At 37.6% G+C, this 21,185-nt stretch overlaps 1 protein-coding gene across 7 annotated transcripts in view; it reads right to left on the bottom strand.

Moving 5' to 3' along the window:
* Positions 1-991: 991 nt before the first annotated feature.
* Positions 992-21,185, bottom strand: part of agbl5 (AGBL carboxypeptidase 5) — a 107,832-nt gene continuing 87,638 nt past the window's right edge. For 4 of the 7 annotated variants that reach the window (XM_048530618.2, XM_048530616.2, XM_048530617.2 and 1 more), the window contains 5 exons: positions 19,250-19,302; positions 14,061-14,215; positions 12,281-12,399; positions 6,278-6,373; positions 992-3,818 (listed from right to left, as the gene is read on the bottom strand). In XM_048530618.2, coding sequence (XP_048386575.1) covers positions 6,302-6,373; positions 12,281-12,399; positions 14,061-14,215; positions 19,250-19,302 — 399 coding nt within the window. In that variant the 3' untranslated portion in view covers positions 992-3,818; positions 6,278-6,301. Of the gene's footprint in view, positions 3,819-6,277; positions 6,374-12,280; positions 12,400-14,060; positions 14,216-19,249; positions 19,303-21,185 lie in introns of those variants that run through there. The other 3 variants (XR_007247529.2, XM_048530623.2, XM_059645663.1) reach the window with 3 other exon arrangements.

Here is a 21,185-nt window from a genome sequence, read left to right on the forward strand (position 1 = left end):
TTCATTTCTTCTTTTGTGTAATAAACTTCTGCTTTGTTGTTAAAGAAAATCTGCAGCCTTGCGTGAATAAGTCTGAGCAACTAACCACCACATTAACTGATTAATCAAAAAAAATCAATCAAGCCAGATAACTTTCTTCTCCAGTAGTACTAAAATAAAACAAAAAATCTCAGATGCCAGACATTTAACCAAAAAGAAACAGAACTTGCTGCAGAAATTCAGCAGGTCTACTTGCACCTGTGGAGAGAAAAATGGGTTAATGTTTCAAGTCCAGTGATATTTGTTCTAGTTCTGAAGAAAGGTCACTGTTCTTGAAACATTAACTCTGCTTTCTCTCCACATTTGCTACCAGACTTCCTGAGTTTCTTCAACAATTTCTATTTTTGTCTGACCCTATTTGGGATCAGAATACTGTGAAAGAACAAAAAAGTCTGCAATCCTCCCAGTCCTGGCACCGTGCTGAAGACAGGACTACTTATTCTTTATTTCTTCTCTAACTCTGGCGTGTTACTTAAACACAGGTTACTCTTTGAATTGCACTCACTTTAAGTCTATTTAAAAGCCTCCCAAACCAGATGCTTCCATTATTTTACATTTAAAAATCTCAATTCTTAAACATCAAGTTACATTCTTAAAACATGTGAATTATAACATTTAGTATTTTTGCAATAGTAGTTATTTTTTTGTAAATATGTACAATATTTAGTTTACAGAAGAAAAGCAATCCATCAAATAGGATATTACTTTCAGCAAATCTTATATCACTGATGAGTATCTCAAAGAAGTGCTTGCCCATGGAAATTTTTCATATTTACGTACGTTGAGATATGAAATAATAGTTTATGGAATCTAAGTACTAATTTGCAAGTAAACCTATAATTACCATGACTCATGATACTTATAGTGCAGCTGGATAAGCTTTTGAAACTTCCCCTACTCTATTCTTTTATCCAGTTAGAAACCTAGACAATGAAAAGAATGAACGCAGATCTCAAAAGGAACGCAAAACCAACTTTTATATTGTGCTTAACATGGAAATTGCAATCTTGTGGTAGGTTTTAATAGTAAAGCATTATTTGTAGGTGTAAGTCACCGTGAAAAATGCAATCTATGACAGGACATCTCTTAAACACCATGAAAACCTTAAGCATCTTGTTTCTAAACATAGGAATTCTGTGTGACAGCAGATTCCATCAAAAAAGTTGGTTGTATCCACATCCAGACAAAAGTAGTTATTAAGAACTTTATGAGTTGTAATTTTAAGCTACACATAAATTACACATTGAGTTTGTAAGAGAAGGGCATAAATTGCATTCCAGTACAAGGAAGAGAGGAAAGATCCAAGCTCGTTCATAATAGGGGTTTGATTTCAGTTTGTCAGTACACATTTTCCAAAGTAAAATAAAACTAGGTTTATTCCGAACTATTATGAAAAATATTAAAATTTTGCCAGAAAGATACAAACACATTCTTAGAAAGAAAAAAAGTATATAAACTCAGTTACCTTACATTTCCTACCAAATTTTGTATAGAGAGAAAGATTCCATCATAAAAATTCAAGTATTACAAAAGCAAAAATGTATCTCAAAATTTTCAATTGTGCAAATATATTAAGTGAATCAAATAATTTGTATTCAAAAGACACAGATGAGGAAATGAAGCTGACACTCAATCAGATATCTTTCAGTTTTAGCCAGGTCTTGATCTAAGTTGCACACAAATTTACTATAAATAATTACGGGGGAACTCAAACCAGTACAAAGACTAATGTTTCTTTTGATCAATATTGTTATTACCACAACCAGTGATGTTAGTAGTTATTAAACATTTGATGCAAAGAATGAAATCTGAGTAAGTGTCATTTGCACAACTGAAGTTTGCATTGCTTGGCCTATTGATGAAAGATAAAGATATCATGCCTAAATGACCGCATCATACGAATAACTAAAATGTTTTTAACTCAGATGTACATTGCTTCCACATAGATTACAGATACATTTCATTATAACCATTTCCACAATCATGTTACCCTAGATTCACAGAATAATACAAAAGATAATTTTGTACAACAGTTGGTCTCAAAAGATAGCTTTTTAGATTTCCATCTAGAGTTTATATATTACGTGCTCCATTTCTTGATTTAAAAAAGGAAATGCTTAAATTTCAGAAATTTGTCAAATGCATATTTTAAAACTAACAGCAACCACATCAGTAATGAATTCTAAAGTAGAAACAAGTCAAATATTCAAAAGCGGTGTAAAGTAATCAAGGATCAGAATAATGAAATAGTTGAATCAGTCATTTTCTATCAACAGAACCTGTTGCCAAATAGGCTGTTTTAGTGCTGGAACAAATAATGATTTCTGACTTTTCCAGAAGGCACTTGTGTGACATTTTATTAAATTGATATAATGCAGTAGAAAGACTGCTCAATAGGAGCATTTTCAGTGGAATGCTTTATTATGTCAAAACAGGGTTGGTACAGAAGCTTATTTTAGGCTGGAGTTGCTGTTTTGCAGGCAGAGCTTCAAATACTGAGACTGGATTAGTGAACTGCAAAACTGAGGGGGCAAGGCACACTGCACAAGATGGAACAGCTACAGAATAGCTTGATATAATACAAGTATAACATTGATAAACTCTTGTTCTGGTAATAGAACTAACTGAGATATCAGGTAGGTATCACTTTTGGGCAGTCACAAACAATTAAAATGGTAAAATGTGCATTTAATGGTATTTTCTTAACCGAACAAATGATCATGAAGCTATACTGTGTATGACAAGATGTGCTGACTATAGAGACCACAAAATTTCAATTTACAACACCATAGAGTTCAGATACAAATCTGTAGTGCTACTCCAGGATTGAACCAATTGATATCCAAGCAATGGAGCACATAGTGTGAAGCTGCAACAAGACTTCAGAACAGAGAGTTTAATGAAAAAAGTAGAAAAAAACTGAAAACCTGTGTTTAGTATAGGAATAAATAAACTGTTATATGCCAATAGTCCCAACAAAATCTATTCACGATAAAGCTTATGGTCTCAAATATGTCCCAAATTTTAACAAGTTTAGTGCTTATGCTATGTACACCACTGTAACACTGCTGTGATTGTGTTACAACATCATGTAATCTCTAAATGTGTATGTTGAGACATCGTTAGATACTTTGCCATTTCTGACATTGTTAGTAATTTTGGCTGCTATGAAAGATCAACTGAGAAATCATGTTAAAAATCTTGGAAACCATAATGTGCTATATTAAACATTTGTTTTAAAATGCCATAATCTTTTTACAGAACAATTTTGAAAATTTGTGAATGGCATTTCCAACAACGATGACATATTAGTTGTGAGAAGTCGATTTGCAGCAACTCCAGTATAATCATTTGCACTGCTTTGCTTGTTAAACTATGTTCATTGTTTGTGCCAAGTGTGATACGGCAAACTATTCAAGCTTCCAAGCATGGAATCAACCTTCTCAAGGCATAAAATGTCAGCTGAGGTGGCCATTTGGCCCATCAAGCCCATGTTACCTTTCTGTAGGAGCTATGCATTCAGTTTAATTGCTTTACCCTCACTCTATATTTTTAAATGTTTTATTTTTCACATATTTATCTAATTTCTTTTAAAAGCTACTGTGGATTCTCTTTTCATCATCATTTTCTACAAGTCTTTATGACTCAGGTTTCCACCTGGAATATTATTGTACACTTTAATCAGATCTTCTCTTAAAACTCTTTGTCTTAAAGAAAATACTCCATTTCTTATCTTTAGTTCCATCTTTCACGTCTTCTCCATTAGTTTATTGTGCTTCCTGAAAAACAGAACCAATGTTAAACACTATATTCCAAATGCAGCTTAAACAATAATTTGTATGGATTTAGCATTAGCTATTTTTTATGCAGTAATTCAATTAATAAAACTTGGGATCTCAAATGTTTTATACAATGACCTCCTATTTTCAAAGGCCTCTGTACCTGAACCCCAATCTATAAATCCACCACAGCTCCCACCTTCCCATTTGGTTTTATTATGTAATGGAAATGTTCTCTCATTTTTCTCCTAGATTGCATCACCTTTCATAGCCCCTTATAGAATTTCATTCGCTATCTGTCCAAAATACTAACATGCCCATGCTTTCCAGGATTATTTACAATCCATTTCTATGTTAACTCAGCTTTGCATTTTAATGTCATCTGCAAGTTTTGATATTGCAACTCCTATAACCCAAGTTCAACCTCTATCTTATACTGGTGTAGAATTTAAATAGGAATGTGTATAGTTTGCGCAATACCAGCACGACAGTATTTATTGCCAACCCCAAGTTTCCCAGAGGAATTAAGAGTGAATAATATCGCTTAAACTGGACTCACATGTAGATCAGAATCTCTGCATTATTGTTTCAGTTTCTTACAAATCTACTTTATCTTTGCTCATCCTATCAAATTTCCCCATCTCCACACTTTCATTTCCATCCTGTACGGAGTATTGACACAACACATTCAGAAACATAAGATATCCTTCATTATACTGAATCATTTTTAAAACTATTCCTGTGTGTTAAAAACTCAAATTACTAAGTTTTTAATGTTGACTGTCAATTTCTCACTGATCACCTCTTTATGAGCTTCATAAATCCTTTTCTTTCTTGCAATCGATTTTCTTTTTAGCCTGACATATGTGAATTGTTTTTTTCTTAAAGAGTTTCATTTATCTGTTTCAGTTGTTACACAATCTTTTCTTTTGTAGACACATTCAAACAGATTCTAGTCGTCCTCTGACTGAATATTCCCCAATTTTTATTCATGGTTTTAACTGTCAACTTTTATTGCCAATTTATCTAGCGAGCACTGGTTTGTTTTTGTTTAATCTAATCAAAGTTGGCTTTCTCCAGTCAAGTGATGTTTTAAACTGCTCTCTTTTACAATATAATTTATTTTAAATTACTTATGGTATAGTCATCTTTTTGAAGATATTCATCTTACTTTACTGCTGACTTTCCTGGCTAATTTCTTAGGACTAAAGCTAACACTGTCTCTTTGCCCTCTAAACTAAAAATATATTGACAAAGAAAGCAGGTCCTAGACAGATTATAGAACCCCTCCCCCCCTTTATTACATTCATTACATTTTCCCTGTTTATTTATGAACAATTGAAGCCCCCATTCACATGCAGGATGCTCAAAGGGCATAATCCAATCTGAGATTGCCTGAGCTTTGGCTAAGAAGAGAATCAAGGGGAAGGGACTAACATGGGAAAATGGATCTGATGGGAAAGCGTGGCCGTGATTTGACTGAAATACAAAGCACAGGCTGTATGGCTGACTCCTACTCCTCTTTCTTTTGTTTTATACCTCACTTTGCATCTCTAATTTGTCTATATATCATTTGGTAAAATTTATTCCCTATTCAAAAAAACATTTTTTTAAGCTATCCTATTTCAGAATATTACCATCAGTCTGTCTCTTTCCTTCCTACCTTCCCCTGTTTTATGACATGCGATGCTTATCGCTCAGTTCTGCCTTAGCCTAACAAAACCAGAAATTGCTGGGAAAACTCTGCAGGTATGGCAGCATCACTGGAGAGAGAAACAGTGACTCTTCTGCAGAACCAAAACATTAACTCTGTTCCAACTCCACAGATGCTGCCAGACCTGAACTTTTCCTGCAACTTCTGTTTTTGTTTCTGATTTCGAACATCTGCAGATCTTTAGTTTTTCTGACTTAGTCTAAGCTCTGTTAATGCTGCAATACTATAACAAAAACAAAATTAGATCAATTTTATTTTCAATACTTTGTGAAACCCCAGCGCATCATAAATATGACATAAATATAGATAGAAATAAATACAGAATTAGAGACCACACAATCAGGATCATCACTTCTATTTTCTAGCTCTGACACCCATCCAGGGAAGTACAGCCATGATACAAGGCACAAGGGTCTGTAAAATCAGCTCTGTTACTTCTTCACTGGGACATAACTGCTGCTAAGTGTAGTCATTGCCTTAAGCCATCCAGTTTCTAATGAAAGGTTTGGAAATCAATATTAAGAATTGGACAAGTGTTTTTAAACTAACAGTGAAAAGGTTTTACTTTGACCAAAGATGCTACACAAAATACTCTTGGTTTATTACCTGATGAGAATAACATTACATTGAAAGCACATTGACACAATGTCTGTCCACCAACTTAAACATGCGGGTGTAAAGGTGAACAGGCACACTCAATTCAGGTAGGTTTACAGTATACATAATAAAGATTTTTAATACAAACCATAGAAATAGTACAATTGTAGTATCAGCCCTCCGTACAAAATGAAAATATCTGTCTATATGCAGGCATCTGCTCTGTTCCTGTTGCCAAAGAAAGCTGTTGAAAAAGTACAAAAACTATTATAATAATAATCAGAACTACTCAAATACCTTTTAATTGCACATGATTTAAATCTTTCCTGTCCAATTTTCATTTGTGTTCAATCACGCTGGATCCTTTACAAATTGTGCGTAAAACCAGCGACTATTGAAAATATTCCATGAAGTTAAGTGACAGTAAACAAATATATTGTGGGAAAGGAAAGTAGAGCACATTTCAGGTTTTTCTTAAAATACATTGAAATTAACGCATGTTTTTTTAAAAACAAAATATTCATCCAAATCCCACATCAGCTCAATAAATAGATCAAACATTAGTATGTAAGATACTTTGGCCCACTTTTATTTTTTTTTAAATACTAGTTGTTTTGCTGACTTGACGTTTTATAATATTTACAACAAAACAGCTATTTTTCAATGAACACGAGACTGATGCAAATAGTGAACATTTCATAAAACAGGGAAGGCATGAAGGAAAAAGTTGATAATATTCCAAAATAGGATTGATACCAAAGTGAATCTTTTTGATTGGGGAATAAAATGGAGAAAGGGATATGTAGATAAGTTACAGAAAAATGGATATGAAACAAATGCAATAGGAGCAAAAGCAACTAATGCTAAATTGAGTTTGAGATTGGAAATTAATTTTAATCAGCAAGGCTTTACTCTAGTGCCAGCTGAATGTGGTGAGTTGTTACTGTAAAATGTTCCATCACCTAACACACAATGCCATAGGAGATATATTAACTGTTAGAAACTACATAATGTAGGCTACAAATGGTTTCTCATTCACATTGCCTGGATGGAAAATAGAGAAAAAAATGTCTAGCTTCACAAAACTATATCCTGCAACTCAAGGGTGCCTGTGAAACATCCCAATGCTACATTAACCATGTTAACAATCTTCAAGTATCCTAAACGACCACCTAAAAAAGGCACTTGGCACTTTCCTGTGTCAACTGGCAGGAAAGCTTATTTCTGGGACTCCGACAAACAGTACCTTTTCAGAAATCCTCTTCCTTACAGAAGATGACGTGGAGGTGCCGGTGTTGGGCTGGAGTGGACAAGGTCAAAAATCACACAACGCCAACTTATAGTGCAACAAGTTCATTTGAAATCGTGCAAGTTTTCGGAGTCTCACTGCTTCTTCAAGTGTCACATGAAGAAGTGAGACTCTGAAAGCTTGTGGCTTCAAATAAACCTGTTGGGCTATAACTTGGTATCGTGTGATTTTTGACCTTACAAAATACGGATAACAACAAAGCTGCTTCTTTTCAAGAAAGGACAACATAAAAGAAAGGACAACATAAATCTGCTCTTGAGCATCAAGGCTAGGATTAGTGTAACCGAATGGCTTACTGACTTGACTTACTCTTAACCTTGATGGCTTAAACCTAACCACTGAACAGGAGGACATCAGTCCCCGAATCATTTCAAATTAAAATTTCACAACATATTACAAGACACAAGATTCAGAACTGAAGTAATGGTAAATAATTCAGATAATACAAGGCAGTGTTTGCCTACTCAAATGCAGCTGCCGATCAAACATATATTTAAAGACATCCCCACTTAAGACCAAAATAACAGCAGACCTACAGCAATTCACTTACAAAAATTGGAAATACAGTTTCCAGTTGTACAAAATGAAGCAGGAAATCAACTAGAGAATTTCCATTACATAGGCATGTCTAATCCAAGCCTGTTTACACAACCACCTGGATACTCACCTTGTGTATTACATGGACTGGTCAATTTCTGCAAGTTGAAGTGTATTTTTAACCTTTCTGAAACAATTATCAACCCCATTCTCCTGCCTTCTCCCTGTAACCTTTGATCCCTTTACCAATCAAGAAACTATCTATCTCTGTCATAAATACACTGAATGACTTGGTCTCTACAGCTTTCTGCAACAATGAGTTCCCCAGATTCCCCACCCTCAGGCTGAAGAAATTCATCCTCATCTCAGTTCTGATGAGTTGTCCCTTCACTCTGAGGATGTGCCCATGCAGCCTGGTCTCTCTTGCTAGTGAAAGAAACTTGTCCACATCCACTCTAGCCAGGCCTCTCAGTATTCATAAGTTTCAATCAGATACACCTGAACCTTCCAAACTCCATCGAGTGCACATCTAGAGTCCTCAACCCTGCCTCATATGACAAGCTTTTCATCCCCAGGATCATTCTTGTGAACCTCCTCTGGACATCTCCAACACCAGCACATCCTTCCTTAGATACAGGGCCCAAAACTGCTCACAATATTCCAAATGCTGTCTGACAAGATCCTTGTATAGCCTTAGCAATACATTTTTGCTGTTGTATTCTAGTCTGCTTGAATTGAATGCTAACATTGCATTTGCCTTATCTGCCAATTGAACTTGCACGTTACTCTTAAGAGAATCCTGAACTAAGACTCCCAAGTCCTCTTGTGCTTCATATTTTTGAAGCCTCTCCACATTTAGAGAATAGTCTATGCCTCTATTCTTCCTACCAAAGTGTATAACCTCACACTTTTCCACATTGGGATATCATCAGCCACTTCTTTGCTCAGTCTCCATCCTGTCCAAGTCCTTGAGCAGCCTTCCTGCTTCTTCAACACGACCCAGCCTTTCTTTGTGTCACCTTCAAATGTAACAACAATGCCTTCAGTTTCTTTGTCCAAATCTTTAATGTATAATGTGAATAGTTGTGGCCCCAATATGGACCCCTGTGAAACTCCCCTTAGTCACTGGCTGCCAATTCTGATAAACCCTCCTTTATGTCCACTCTCTGTCTTCTGCCAGTTAGCCAATCCTTTATCAGTGCCAATACCTTCTCCCTAATACCATGGGCTTTTATTTTATTTAGCAGCCACCTGTAGGACACCTTGTCAAAAGCCTTCTGGAAACACAAATGGATCACATCTACTGGTTCCCCTTTGTCTAACTTGCTTGTTACCTTCTCGACGGATTCTAACAGATTTGTCAGGCATGACCTTTCTTTGATGAGCGGTGCTGACTCAGCCCTATTTTACTAATATAGGGCTGTAAGTACACTGCAATCTCATCCTTAATAACAGACTCGAAAATCTTACCAACGACTGAGGTCAGGCTAGCCAGCCAATAATTTTCAGTTCTGAGGAAGGGTCAGCAGACCCAAAACGTTAACTTTGTTTTTTTCTTCACATATGCCACCAGACCTGCTGAGCTTTTCTGGCAACTTTGTTTTTGTTCCTGATTTACAACATCTGCAGTTCTTTCAGTTTTTACAATAATTTTCAGTCTTCATTCTCCCTTTCTTCTTAAACTGGGGTGTTATATCAGCCACTTTTCAGTCCTTTGGGACCTCATTGACTCCAGTGATTCTTGAAATATTACCACCAATGCCTCTACAATCTTTTCAGGAATCTCCTTCAGAACTCTGAGGTGTGGTCCATCAGGTCCTGGTGATTTATTGCCTTCAGACCTTTCAGATTCCCCAGCACTTTCTCATGACCCCTGAATCTCTTGAAGCTCTGTCATGCTTCCACTGTGAAAACTAATACAAAGTACCTGTTCAGTTCCTCTGCCATTTCTTTATTCCTCATCACTCCAGCCTCATTTTCCAACAATCCAATGTCCACTCTTACCTCTCTCTTACCATTTAGAAATCGAAAAATATTCTTGCAATCTTCTTCTATATTACGAACTAGTTTACTCTCCAATTTCATCTTCTCCCAGTTATTATCACTTTAGTTATCCTCCGTGTTTTTTAAAGGATTCCCAATCCTCTGGCCTCTCACTTACCTTCACCACATTGTATGCTTTTTCTTTTGCCTTTATGAGGTCCCTGACTTCCCTTGTCAGCCACGGTTGCCTCATCCTCCCAATAGTATGGCTCTTCTTCCTTGGGATGAATTTCTGCTGTGCTTTCCAAATTACCCCCAGAAACTCTGCCACTACTGCTCCACTGTCTTCCCCGCTAGGCTCCCCTTCCAATCAACTCTGGCCAGCTCCTCCCTCATGTCTTTGTACTTACTTTTACTCAATTGTAATAATGTTACATCCTATTCAAGCTTCTCTCTCTCAAGCTGCAGGGTGAATTCTATCACATTGTCATCACTACCCTGTAAAGTCCCTTCACCTTCAGCTCCCTAATTAAATCTGTCTCATTACACATCATCAAATCCAGAATTGCCTGTTCCCCAGTGGGCTATGCCACAAGCTGCTCCAGAAACCCATCCCATAGATTTTCCCCGAATTCCTTTTCTTGGGATCTGCTACCAGCCTGATTTTCCCAGTCCACCTGCATATTGATTATTGACATAGTGCCTTTCTTACAAACCTTTCTATCTCGTAATTTATTTTCTTTACAAAATCCCAACAGCTGCCAGGAGGACTGTACACAACTCTCATCAGGGTCTTTCTCCTTTGCAGTTCCTCTACTGACATAGATTCCACATCTTTCGACTCTATGTCATTTCTTAATATCAATTTAATTTCATTTCTTACTAACAAGGCAACCCCACCTGCTGTGCCCATCTGCTTGTCCTCTCAATAGGACAGGTATCCTTGGATACTTAGTTGTTAGCCCTGATCCCCTGGCAGCCATGTCTGTGACACACACAGCATCATACTTGCCAATTTCAATCTGCGCTACAAGGTCCTTTACCTTGTTTCATATACGGCATGCTTGTAAGTTCAAAACCCTCAGTCCTGTGTTGACTGTCCCCCTTCTGATAGCTGTCCCCTAATCTGCGTGAAGTTAGATTTCTGACCCTTTCCATTCTCTCTGTCCTGTTACAATACTCCGAAAACTTTAATAAACTCTGCTGAGCCCTCTCCCTTTATCTATTCTCATAATTTCCCAAGTAATTGACTCCTATAACAGCAATTAGCTATGTGATTCACCAGGACTCTAATCCCAGCATGGTACAGAGGAGAAAGGAGAAAACAAAGTAGTCACTGGTGTTAATCAATGCCCTTGGCAGAGTGCCTTGAACATCCAAATTTTCACTGCTCCTTAAATAATTTTACGAGGAACATACAACTATTCTGTGCAACAAAAATTCTTTATTAAGTTAACATTTAACATCTACTCCAAAACCTAAGAGTTAACATTATTTAGGGAAGCATCTCATGATCAAGAATAAAAAAACACCAACAAAGAACAAATGCTACAAGATTAAATCTGACATCAAGTCAAATTTGACATTTAATTCTGGTGCAATCTTTGAATGAGGAATAGAGTAATTTTGCATTCTGAAATGACATATATTTGGTACCATTTATTAAAGTATGATATAGAAAATGTGTCCAGTTTTCAGTAAGAGAAGTGCTGGATGCCCTCCCTTATAACATTAATGAGGCATGCTTGGGGAATCTCCACTGTAGTTATATTAGAAATATAAACCCATCACAGAACTGTGAAGCAAACAGTTTAATTGTGTTACTGGAGACAATTTAGGTTGACCGGTGCTGGACAGAAGCACTGTGATTTATTTTTAAACAAGTTTGAAATAAATATTTGCACTGGCAGACTACCTTTAATGCCCACCCAAAGTGGGCATCCCAAAATGCACTACAGCTAAATAAGTATTTCTGATGTGTCGTCACCAAGCTAAAGTAAGGTCCACATATCAGCTAAACTGTGCACAGCAAACCCTGACAAACACAATGTAATTATCTTCACATGTTCTTTTTTAATGCACTGGATAAATTGGCAGGTAGCTCCCACATTGTTCTTCCAAACAGTACCATGGGATCTTTTAAACTTCGCTGAGAAAGTAGGTGGATTTCAGTTAAACTCCTCGAATACTAGGACACCTGACAGTGCAACACTTCCCCACAAGTTAAATTTGCACTCAGGTCTTGGAAATGAGAGTTGAACCAAGAATCTTTTGACCTGGAGGCAAGAACTGGTCCACAACTGACAGGAAAAATGTGAATACCTTCTCAGAAATATCCAGCTGTGTTTCTACTTCACCATTAATAGTGGACACAGAACCTTCAGAATTACATTTCAGTGCTGATGGCGACAAAGTCATAGCAGAGCAATCCAATATGCTACCTGTCCAGAAAGCCAAGGAAGGGAATAAATACACAGATTATTTTCCACTCTTTACCCAAGTCAAATTAGAAATAAGCCATCTGGTGAATATTTATACACCAAACTGTGACTTCTTCAACATCTGAACCCAAATATTTAAAAATGAACCTTGTAACATAACCTTCACAATGTTGTCATATTTCCTCTTAATCTATCCCACCAATTCTTTTCAAACAGAACTGATGACAATTCAATAATTAGAAAAGAAACAAGATTTTATATGCCAATAAGAAACACCCCAAAAGGCTTCACATACAATGAATTATGTTGACTCCAACATCCACGTCCTGACCTGACTCGATTTCATGAATCTTCCCAACAGAGTGAACCTGATCTGATCTGACCTACGCTCCTGCCAAACCCAATGTCTTCCCTTCCTGAGCACTGCATTACTTACCTTACCATCATTAACTCCAGCACCCGGCTCACCTTGGACCCTGCCCATCTGGCACCCTGCCCTCTTTTCATCTGGAATCTTACCTTCCCTGCACCCTAACTAGCCACTCTGGGGAGGTCACTGCCTAGTGGTATTCTCACTGGACTATTAATCCAGAGACCCAGGTAATTTTATAAGGACCTAGGTTCAAATCCCATCTTTGCAGATGGTTAAATTGGAATTCAATGTGATCAATAAAAATCTGGAATGGAGAATCTAATGATGACCATGAAGCCATTGTCGAATGTCAGGGAAAAACCCATCTGGTTCACTGATGTCCTTTAGGGAAGGAAACTGCTACCCTTACCTCGGCCATCCTACATCAGGCTCCAAACTAAATTTCTAAAACCTATGAATCAAAGAAAACTGAAAAGATAAGTAAGGAATGGCAGAAAACTAGGAAAGGAAAAAATGGTGAATATTAGGTAAATTAGTACTTTTGATTTATTTTACAGAAAGGCAACAGTATTGACAGAAACCAGGTCGCTTAACTGAACAAAATTGAAATTGGTGGCATTGTGGCTCAGTGGTTTGCATTGCTGTCTCACAGCACCAAGGACCTGGGTTCGATTCCAGCCTCGGGCAACTATCTGTGTGGAGTTTGCACATTCTCCCCGTGTCTGCGTGGGTTTTCTCCAGGTGCTCCGGTTTCCTCCCACAGTCCAAAGATGTGCAGGCTAGGTGGATTGGCCATGCTAAATTGCCCATAGTGTTCAGGGGTGTGTGGGGTATTGGGGGATGGGTCTGGGTGGGATTTTTCAAGGGACAGTGTGGACTTGTTGGGCTGAAGGGCCTGTTTCCACACTGTAGATAATCTAATCTAATAAGATTGGCACAATATAAGAATATCATCAATTCATCAAGATGGAGAAGAAAAGAATGGTAACTAGCAGAGATATTAAAAAGGATATCAGTGCCAAACAAGTCTTTGAGTAGCTAAAATGCAGTGAATATTGATGGATTTTAAGGCTCTTGGCAAGATTTCATACATCAGAATATAAGGGAAGATTATGCAATGCAACTCGCAGTGAGAACAACAGACTAGATTAAAAACTGATTAGGAGAAAGCAGTCTGTAGGAATTAAGGGTCGCTTTTCAAAGTTACACACAAAAAAATGATAGCATCCAGTTCAGATCGAGAGCTATTTCTGTTGATTGTAATTCATGCAAGGAATCATATACTTACATCCATTTGGTTCTTCTTGAGGGACATCTGACTTCACACTTTTCAGCTCAGGATTCTGACTGACTTTGCTAGGGTTTAGTCGCACATTTCCCTGGGATAGAAGCACATCGCTTTTTCTTACAGGGATTCTACTGGGTCTCAGCTGTTGTTCAGAACTGTGAATGAAGAGGAGACACAAGCCAACATTTGTAACATGACATATTGAGAGAAAACTGCATTTGGTCGCTACAAAGGCCATTTTTGATTTAAAAGAAATGCTGGAAAATGCCTGACAGCACACATGGTGAGAGAAACAGACGTTGAGAGACAAATATGACTTCTTCGGATCTCAAGTCCTATTGAACTCAAAATGTTATAAGTGTTTCTCTCCCCAAAGACACTGAGCTGTAGACCTGCTGAGTTTTTTTAAGAACTTTGCTTCTCTTTAAGATTTCCAGAATACGTATTATTTTGTTTATATTTCTCCAATTTTTTAAGATTATCTGGGCAAAAAATCTGTGATAATTAGAATTGTGTTTGGTGTGCATCCGCAGAATCAAAGATGTCACAGGTCACAGAAAACAGAAAACAAGCAGGAGGTGCAGGATAGTATTCATTAGCCTACAGACATAAGACATGCCAATTCATCCCATTCCAAACCCAAGCTATTAGTGGCAGAAATAGTGAGAAAATTTGTCAGGATGGATGAGTGTCACCTTGCCTTTTGCCATTCCTCCCTCCTTTTACAGCCCAGCTCCAACAGATGTAAATATCAGTGGGAATGCAGTCCCTAATAACCTATATGTTTATAACATGACCACATTGAAAAACTATGAAGTGGCTGAAGGAAGCAGGCTCCATTCCAGAGGTGGCAATGTCACTGAGCAAGATTTGGGGGGCAAAATACCCAGAAATAGGTTACTCTTCCTTTCCCGAGATCTTATTACCTGAATGATAGACTTTTCTGAGTTTGAGAAGAAAATCTTTGGGGCTTTTAGCCTTCTCTCTGCACTGCAGCATCACCAATGTGGGCAACTCTCTGACCCCTGCTCTGAACAAGCACTCCCAACCAGAGGAGAGGGTTTAGGGCCTCCCCATGCAGATTCCGTTTCGACAAAAATCAACTTCTAAAAGGCCATTTCTCTTATCAAGGCTGCACTAACAAGGACATTAAGCAGTTAGGTGATGAAAAGGTTGCCAGTAACACTGGACTGAATGTCTGGGAGATCACGGCTGTCTGCAAACTGTTTTTCATGATGACAAAATTGGCAAAGTAGATCCTATTGTCTGGTTAATTCTTTATTCATTCACGGATGAGGATGTTGCTGGCCAGGCAGCAGTTATTGTCCATCCCTAATTGCCCAGAGGGCAGTTGAGAGTCAACTACGTTGCTGTGGGTCTGGAGTCACATGTAGACCAGACCAGGTAAGGTGGCAGTTTCCTTCCCTAAAGGACCTTCGTGAACCAGATGGGTTTTTCTGACAATTGACAATGGATTCACAGTCATCATTAGATTCTTAATTCCAGATTTTTATTGAATTCAAATTCCACCATCTGCCATGGCGGGGTTCAAACCCAACATTATCTAGATCTCTGGAGTAAGAGTCCAGTGATAATACCACTAGGCCATCACCTCCCCTGGAATGATTGCTGCTTGAATGCATTACTGGACATCAGGTATAAGAAAATGCTCCTTTATCCATTGCTTATTCTATATCATAATTGCATTATGGAGTGGTAAACAGATATAAATGACACTACACATCTCTCACTTGTGGAACCATTCTCTGGTGAGTTTTGAGAAGTTCTCTGGTACACAGAATGGCACAGTCCACACTGCAGCCAGGAGAATGGCAGAACCACAAGTCCCAATTAATGAGCTGTGCTGTTCACCACATCACATAATCCAGGTGTGTGCTGCCCAAAGTAGGGTTCAAATCTAAATTCAGTAATTGTCCATGAATCAGTTCACGAGGATTCACTGTAGAGGGAAGGGGACGCAGGTTGGATTTCTTTGCAATTTTGGAAGCTTTACGTGACATGCCTTATCATGAATCTTCAGTAGCAAATGAACTTTCTCAGTACACTTCGGTGATCATTGATCTGACATCTTGGTTCACGAACAGAGCCTAGAAGGATACACCTCTCCAGAGGCTGAAATTCTTCCCATTCTATTTCAGAAAATGCCACAAGCCAAAACTATTGCACATATGAGGGGAAATTGAATAGCGTTCTTTACTGGAAGTTACATGGATGTAGGAGGTTAAACTTCAATAGTACTTCCCTTGAGAAGCTGCAGGTGGGTGTTCTTGGATTGCTGCTGACTGTTTGATGAAGGTGATCCACAAAGCTGTTAGGTAGGGAATTGCAGAATTTTCACCAAGCAACAATAAAAGAACAATTACACATGGTCAAGTCCGGATGGCATGTGACTTGGCAGAGGAATTTGATATTAATGCATTTCCCAAGTAACTCATGCTTTTGTCTTTTCACCTTATGGATAATGTAGGTTTTGGAGATGCAGAAGCTTTGCAGGACTGCAGCAAGTGTAACTTTTGGATCTTCCTAAAATAAAACTCTAGCCCCTCTATCCTTTATTTACTGCCTCCCCATCGCCAACCTTCATGTCTTCCCCAAGGTCTTTTTACATGTGGTCATCTCTCAAATTCCTGTCTAAATGTTATAGCACTCCAATCAATACTGAAATGGCTTTTGAAGTCACAAATGATATCCTACATAATGCTTGAAGGAGGTAAACTGTCCTTCATCGTCTTCCTTGACTTGTCTACAGCTTTTAACACAGACAAGCATACCATTCTCCTTCAATACAGCTCCATTGTTATCCACTTGTGTGGTTTTAAATTTGTCTGGCTCCCTTATTATCGAACTAATCTAGTGATTTTGTAACAGTTTTATATTAACTTCATGTTCCTGAATCTCCACCCTTACCCCTTCCCATTTCCTATCCTTTGGGAATGTCATCCAAACATACGGAGTAGGTTTCTACATATATGCCAATATTACCCAGCTTTATCTCACCACCACTCTTTACCGTCTAAACGTTGTCAGATTGCTAGTCAGTTACCCCGTACTGCATAAGCAGAAATGTATTCAACTGTGAAAGCAGATAGCATTCTTCTTGGTCCCCATCATAAACTCCACTACCCTAAACCTGACTCCATCTGTCTGTCTGTCTCTCGCTGTATTTGCAAGTCACAATGCAGTATCCTGTATTGTGGGGAGGTCAAATGCAGATTTGACTACTGTTTTGCAGAATGTCTTCATTCAGTCCACAGACAGGAGGTCCCCAATTTACCAACCTCCAACTCATGCAGGGGTGTAATTTTAAAGTTCCAACATACAACCATTTCCTGTACTTACAAACAGCTCCTTTATTTTGTCCTGCATTGTGTCCTGACTTGTAAACAAATCAAATTGCAAACAGACTTCAGAACGGAACCCATTAACAACTCAGGGACTGTCCGCCAATGATTCGAAGCGTATGGTCACTTATCATTTTATTTCCTTGTGTTGCACCCACCCTGACTATCTGTCCTTGGCGTCCTATGTTGGTCCAATTAAACTCAGTATAAGATTGAAGTGCAGCGCCAGGCATTTGACAGCTTTACAAACTCAACATTGAGTTCAACAATTTCAGATCACAACCTCTGCCCTTTTTTGTAGATGAGTTGATGGACTTTCATTCAGATAACTAATCAACAATTCCATTATCACTGTTTCATTTAAATACTATGATGGCTAATGTCACTCTGGAACTGATTTTGCACTTGAGCAATTTCTATGCTTGTACGTAGTTCACATGTCGCATGTCATAATAAAATCTTGGGCTTCACTGTCAGAAAAATGTGTTTTTTTTTCTGAACATGTTGCACAAATAAAATCAAGAAAGGAAAAGCTGGAAATCTGGACAGGAATAGAAATTGCAAGAAATTAACCGGCAACCAGCATATGCAAAGGAGAAGGATATTTAAAGTTTTTGGTAAAACCCATAAACAGTATAATTTCACAACATAATGCACGGTTCAGTACAAGATGACACAGATCTTTCAAAAGGATTACATGTTCTATTTTGAAAAATCTTCTGCTTTTTAATGTAGATAAATCTATGTGTGTCCAAGAACAATACTTTCAGAGTATTCCAACTGGAAATTAGTGTTTCTTTCTTTTTTTTGTGGCATCAAATAACCTACTTAAGGTTCAAACATCAAATATGTGATGCATTAATGAAGCTAATGTAAATACGATGGCCTGAATTTTCCTTTAAATGGCACTTGCCTTTCAAATCACTAAAAGCTGCTGCAAGGTTTTGTAGGGTTCAGAACAGATTTACTTTGCATATCTATGTCTGATCCGATACAGTGCTCACACATGGAAGCCATGTTGTTTGAGAGGAGGTTGAGTACTAGCCATGTTCTTAAACCAATAAGACTGAAGAACCCTTACAGGGGCATATAAATTCAAAATCAGGAAGTATAAATCATGAAATATAAATTAGATTTAAATAATGTTCAGGAGACACATTAAAGATTGGGAAATACAGAAGACAGATGTAAGAGGAAATAAAAAGCTATTCTACTTTTTTGAACATTCTTCACATTCATTACTTTTTAGGAGAACGAGACTCAACACTTGATTAAAAATAATTTTCATATCTAGAGATGTTGTTCAATGATAATTATTGTTTAACACACCATTACAAACTCATGTATTCCTCAACACACAAAATGATTTCTTAGCTTTAGTGCAGAACTTACAAGCAAGCAGTCCACATTCACACCATTGCATTAATCTCAAAGCCAAATCTACAAAGAATTGAAACAATGCATCCTGTGGAGGAATGGATTATTTCTGACAGGAATTTCTGGATTTGTGCATTTAATTTTGTGCAGAAGAGTAGAAGTTGTCCAATTTACTCCGTTGTAATGTCCTAGCATGTCAGCCTCCAATTTTGCAACTCTGATGTTCATCATTCTTGTTGCAAAATCCAGCCCAATATACATTATTAAAAGGTTAGGGATGCAGCACCATGAGTGTATTAATGTAGGATGCAACTGAACACGACTGAAATGAAAACTGGTGTGCTGACAAACACTCTTTGATTTGTACAGAGAGCTGTAAAATTAGTGTGGGGAAGGGGGCTGGTTTTGAGATAATAAACTTGTTAATAAAAACAAGAAATGTTCTACTACCTGGTAATATCTAAAGATGTCCTTAATTTTAATTTGTTTTTCTTCAATGGGTTCTAGGGAACAAAACAAAATCATAAGACAAAAAAGATTGGGGTCATGAGCAAACATAACAGTCAAAAAGTTAATCCACAAAAGTAAGTGCATGATTACTGGTTCAGTATTACGCCTTTATTTTGTTTTTAACAATTCAAGATTCAATGGTTTAGAATTTTGATCATATCCAAAAATGGACAAAGGTATACAGGGTCAGGATGCAAACTACATTCACCTGTTCATGTGTTTGTATTGCTGTTGAGAGTTTAGGGGAGCAGCCTAGTCACTGGTCACTTTACACTAGTCACTGACTCCATGGAAGGGGACAGTATTTCATGGATTCCATTTAGAGTCAGCCAGCATCTCTTCAATCAGTTGTGCAATATGTTTACCAGATTGTAAAAAGGCACAACACAGGCTTTTTTTTTGGTGTATTGACCTAACAGACCAACTTATTTGGAAAACATCTTTGGACTTGTAACAATAGTAAGCCAACCTGTTGCCTGCTTTTAAAATTAATAACAGACTCCATTCTGGGACAGAATATTTACAGCAGATACCATCCACAAGACCAGCTGAAACCATTAAACCAGCTGCAAAACAATAATGCAGTGAAATTCATCCCAATCTTTTCTAACTTCAAGTTTACCTGAGAGCTAACTGCCTAACAATTCAACTACAAGAATCCGCACAGCCTAATGAGAATTCTCTGCTTTTGCAACATCTCCACTCCAGTTAAAACACCAATTTGTCTAAGAAAGGTCTGTTACCAAACAGACTAAAATAGTTCCAGATCTTACTTATATCGCTTCCTCCTTCATCTATATCTAATCCTCATGCATTTGATAGTGTCTTTAAGACTTCAGATATTAAACCTCTGGGCCAAGTTGGTGATAATAAATAATTTTCATTTTTATACTCACAAAAAACTTGCCACTGCGATTATTTAAATTGGGATAAATCAACATTGAGAATCAGAACACACAGTAATCTCTTTGAACCCTAACATGTGAATAATTGTAAACATAAGCATCAAATAGAATGCAGACTTAAATATCTTCAGCAGCTTCTTCGCTCTATGCATTTAGATTACCCTTAAGACTCGAGAAATGGCCAGAGCTCTTAATTCTTGGGTTTGACAAATTCTGAAAAACAATGCATTTCAGAAATTGTCACCATTTTCAACTGAAAAGGCTAACCTGCTAATGGCCACACTGAAGATTATGTTAATTATTTGCCTAATCTCATTTCTTTGATCAAGGACTTCATGTACACTTTGATTATGGACAACAACGAAACTCAAATTCTGTGCATTACACTCCCCCCTACGCTTTGATATACCTACTCTCTCAACTATTGTAATCCTCACTTAGCTACAAAATATTCAGTAATTTTCCTAAAAAACACATAAGACTATCACTAGTCATTTCTAGGAGTATAGTATATGCCTGCACACATTACCCTCAATGGCGCAAAGCATGTTAGATATCAATCATTCTCTCCTGACTGAGACAGATACCCCCGTTTACTGTAGAAGGGAGGTTGAAGGAAGTTATTTTCACATTGGACGATTGCTGGAGTATGTTCAGGAGTTATGACAATGAAGGGGGGAGCATCACGGGTTCCAGTTTACAAGACAATTACACACATTAGCTATCCTGCAGAGGACTCACAGTGACTTTAAAGTAAATGCCTGGAAAATGCATACAACAATTCATTGCACAGTAATGTTTGGCTTCAAATTGTTCAATGGCTTCTTGCAAAGCATGAAAACTATGCTGTCTAACACGAAGTAAAATGTGACAGTACCACCCACCATGATGAAACGTTGGCTTAAGGTTCTGGCCGTTTTCAGGGCAGCTAACACGATTGAGAAAGAAATTCATCACTGCCATCTAGGCTG

Source organism: Stegostoma tigrinum, chromosome 4, assembly GCF_030684315.1.
Source record: "Stegostoma tigrinum isolate sSteTig4 chromosome 4, sSteTig4.hap1, whole genome shotgun sequence".
NCBI classification, from domain to species: domain Eukaryota; kingdom Metazoa; phylum Chordata; class Chondrichthyes; order Orectolobiformes; family Stegostomatidae; genus Stegostoma; species Stegostoma tigrinum.